The sequence below is a fragment of the Rhinopithecus bieti genome, unplaced genomic scaffold (genome assembly GCF_001698545.2).
Source record: "Rhinopithecus bieti isolate Rb0 unplaced genomic scaffold, ASM169854v2 scaffold_70914, whole genome shotgun sequence".
In the NCBI taxonomy this organism is placed as follows: Eukaryota; Metazoa; Chordata; class Mammalia; order Primates; family Cercopithecidae; genus Rhinopithecus; species Rhinopithecus bieti.
Window position 1 is genome coordinate 12,592 of NW_016826227.1, and position 4,016 is coordinate 16,607.

The following is a 4,016-nucleotide window of genomic DNA, read 5'->3' on the forward strand; positions in this document are numbered from 1 at the left end:
TTTATTTTATTTTATTTTATTTATTTATTTATTTTTTGAGACGGGGTCTCGCTCTGTCACCCAGGCTGGAGTGCAGTGGCCGGATCTCAGCTCACTTGCAAGCTCTGCCTCCTGGGTTTACGCCATTCTCCCGCCTCAGCCTCCTGAGTAGCTGGGACTACAGGCGCCCGCCACCTTGCCCGGCTAGTTTTTTGTATTTTAGTAGAGACGGGGTTTCACCGTGTTAGCCAGGATGGTCTCGATCTCCTGACCTCGTGATCCGCCCGCCTCGGCCTCCCAAAGTGCTGGGATTACAAGCTTGAGCCACCGCGCCCGGCTGTTGCTGTATATTTTAGATTGTTTGAAGATGAAGTGCAAACATAGAACACTGCTTCAGGTTGCTCTAGGGTTAGTGGAATTATGGGTAGTAGAATTATTACCAGGGTTGCTTTGTCAGCATAATAGAGTTTGAAAGGACAAAATGGCTGTGCTCATGCTACAAGAATCTTTTCTTCTCTCAGCTTGTGAAGCACTTACTGAGTGGGAATATCTGCCACCTGTTGGACCCCGCCCACCCAAAGGATTCGTGGGGCTGAAAAATGCTGGTGCTACTTGTTACATGAATTCTGTGATTCAGCAACTCTACATGATTCCTTCCATTAGGAACGGTATTCTTGCCATTGAAGGCACAGGTAGTGATGTAGATGATGATATGTCTGGGGATGAGAAGCAAGACAATGAGGTAAATTTGAGTTACCATTTCTGTTTTCTGTGTTTCAAGTTATGATACCAGATATTATTCTCTCTTAAGAGAGTATTATGCTTTCATCAAACGTGTTAAAGTATATTTGAAAGTAGGGATGGGCTGGGCACACACCTGTGGTCCCAGCTACTCAGGAGACTGAAGCAGGAGGATTGCTTGAGCCTGGGAGCTTGAGGCTGCAGTGAGCCGTGATCATGCCACTGCACTCCACCCTGGGTTACAGAGCGAGACCCTGTCTCACAAAAAAAAAAAAAAAGTAAGTAGGGATTGAATTCTCCTAGCCAGCATGAACTGCTACCTCTTAACATAGTATAGTGCTCACTACCTACCAGACTTTAAACTGCAGTTAATTTTTAGAATAGTTTGTACTTTTCTTTTTTTGTTGTTGTTGAGATGGAGTCTCGCTCATTGCCCAGGCTGGAATGCAGTGGCACCATCTCGGCTCACTGCAAGCTCCACCTCCCGGGTTCATGCTATTCTCCTGCCTCGGCCTCCTGAGTAGCTGGGACTACAGGCACCCGTCATCACGTGTGGCTAATTTTTTGTATTTTTAGTAGAGGCGGGATTTCATTGTGTTAGTCAGGATGGTCTCGATCTCCTGACCTCATGATCTGCCCACCTTGGCCTCCCAACGTGCTGGGATTACGGGCGTGAGCCACCATGCCTGTCCCAATAGTTCCTACATTTCTAAAGCAACAGTTGGTATTAAATACATTTACATTGTTGTACACCATCACCACCACCCATCTCCAAAACCGTTCATATTGCAAAACTGAAACTAGCCATTAAGCTACTCCCCATTCTCCCTCCCCACAGCCTCTGGCAACTACTATTCTTTTTGTCTCTATGCTTGACTACTCTGCATACCTCATATAAGTGAAATCATACAGTATTTGCCTTTTCATAGCTGGTTTATTTCATTTTAAAGTCTAAGTAATATTCCATTATATGTATATACCACATTTTGCTTATCCATTCGTCAATGGACATTTGGGTTGCTTCCCTATTTGAGCTATTGTAAATAAGGCTGCCATGAACATGAATATACAGATATCTGTTTGAGGTCCTGCTTTCAGTATTTCCAGTTATATGCTCAGAAGTGAAAGTACTAGATCATATGGTGATGCTATTTTTATTTTATTATTATTTTTTTTTTTCCAGACAGAGTCTCACTCTGTCACACAGGCTGGAGTGCAGTGGTGCGATCTCAGCTCACTGCAACCTCTGCCTCCTAGGTTCAAGTGATTCTCCTGCCTCAGCCTCCTGAGTAGCTGGGACTACAGGCATGCACCACCATGCCCCGCTAATTTTGTATTTTAGTAGAGATGGGGTTTCACCATGTTGGCCAGACTGGTTTCGAACTCCTGACCTCAGGTGATCTGCCCACCTTGGCCTCCCAAAGTGCTGGGATTATAGGCGTTAACCACCATTTACAGCTAAATTTTTTGAGGAAGTGTTTTTTAGAGTGACTGCACCATTTTACATTACTACCAGCATTGCACAAGGGCTCCAATTTCTCCATATCCTTGCCAACACTTATTATACTCACTCTTTCTGGTAGTTGACACACTAATTGAGTGTGAGGTAGCATCTTGTCATGGTTTTAATTTGCATTTCCCAAATGGTTAACGATTTTGAGCGTCTTTTGCTGTGCTTATTATTGGGCACTTGTGCATCATCTTTGTCTATTTTTAAGTTTAGTTGTGTTGTTGAGTTTTAAGAGTTCTCTGTCAGATATGTGATTTGCAGATACTTTCTTTTGTTGTCTGTACCTCTGATGTCATATCCAAGAAATCATTGCCAAATCCAGTGTCTTAAAGCTTTTGCCCTATGTTTTTTTTTAAAGAATTCTGTGGTTTTAGCTCTTATATTTAGGATTTTGATCCATTTCGAGTTAATTTTTGTATGTAGTGTTTCATAAGGGAAGGGCCCAACTTTATTCTTTTGCGTGTGGATTATCCAGTTTACCCAGCACCATTTGTGGAAGAGTACTGCAGTCATGCACCAAATAATGTTTCAGACAATAACAGACCACATATATGACAGTAGTCCAATAAGATTATATTTTATTTTTACTGTACCTTTCTATTTTTAGATGCACAGATTCACCGTTGGGTTGCAGTTGTCTACAGTATGTAGTACAATAACATGCTGTACAAGTTTACAACCTAGGAGCAATTGGCTATACCATCTAGGTTTTATAGGTATACTCTATGATGTTCACATGACAAAATCACTAATGATGCATTTCTCAGAATTTATCCCTGTCATTAAGCAAAGAATTGACTATACTGATACTAATAAGTATATTTTATTGACAGATCTGAGCATTTTATATACAACAACTACACGAAGGATATGTTATCCCCATTCACACATAAACTTGAAGCTTAGAAAGTTTAAGTAGTTTTTACTTGCTCAAAGTTACTTGGCTTATAAGTGGTAGAGCCTGCATTTATGTCTAGTTCAGTCTAAATTACTATGCTAACACTACACTGTATTATCTATCTCTCCTATACATGGTCAAGGTTATTTGGTTATGATAACTGATATGTGAAATGGTGTGGATAAACACTAAATACTAAAAATTTATAAATTGAAAATTAAGTGCTTTGGAAATGAGCGGAATAGGAATACAAATCATTTATTCACTAACTGCTTGGCACTTGTCTCAATGTATTTTACTGTACTTTAACTCATTGGTGATAATTTTTGGTTTCTAGAGCAATGTTGATCCCAGGGATGATGTATTTGGATATCCTCAACAATTTGAAGATAAACCAGCATTAAGTAAAACTGAAGATAGGAAAGAGTACAACATTGGTGTCCTAAGACACCTTCAGGTCATCTTTGGTCATTTAGCTGCTTCTCGACTGCAATACTATGTGCCCAGAGGATTTTGGAAACAGTTCAGGTAAACTATGGATGGATAGTAATAGAGATACTTCTTAAAATGAGCATCTCAATATACTAACATTAAACCTCTCTAAAAGACATGTTGGAAGGCATCTTTTTTTTAGGCACTGGTAATATTCAAACTGTCCTTAGTTGGGTGGGTTTTTTTGTTTTTCTTTTTTTTTGGGGGGGGGTCCCCTTAGGAAGAAGTAGAAACTGGCATAGTAAGGAAGGGCAGCATCCTTTAGTCTCTTAACTATATTATTAACTTTTTATTAGGAAAACATCTAATAAATACAGAAGTGGAAAAAATAGTATGAACCTGTCACCCGACTTCAGTAGTAGTCAACTTGTGGCCAGCCTTTTTTTTTTTTTTTTT

At 40.1% G+C, this 4,016-nt stretch overlaps 1 protein-coding gene across 1 annotated transcript in view; it reads left to right on the top strand.

Moving 5' to 3' along the window:
* Nucleotides 1-4,016, top strand: part of LOC108522898 (probable ubiquitin carboxyl-terminal hydrolase FAF-X) — a gene marked incomplete at its 5' end in the record, with an annotated part of 18,644 nt that overhangs the window by 11,315 nt on the left and 3,313 nt on the right. The window contains 3 exons of the mRNA XM_017863358.1: nt 364-403; nt 501-721; nt 3,466-3,656. Of these exons, the coding sequence (XP_017718847.1) occupies nt 364-403; nt 501-721; nt 3,466-3,656 (452 nt within the window). The remainder of the gene's footprint in view (nt 1-363; nt 404-500; nt 722-3,465; nt 3,657-4,016) is intronic.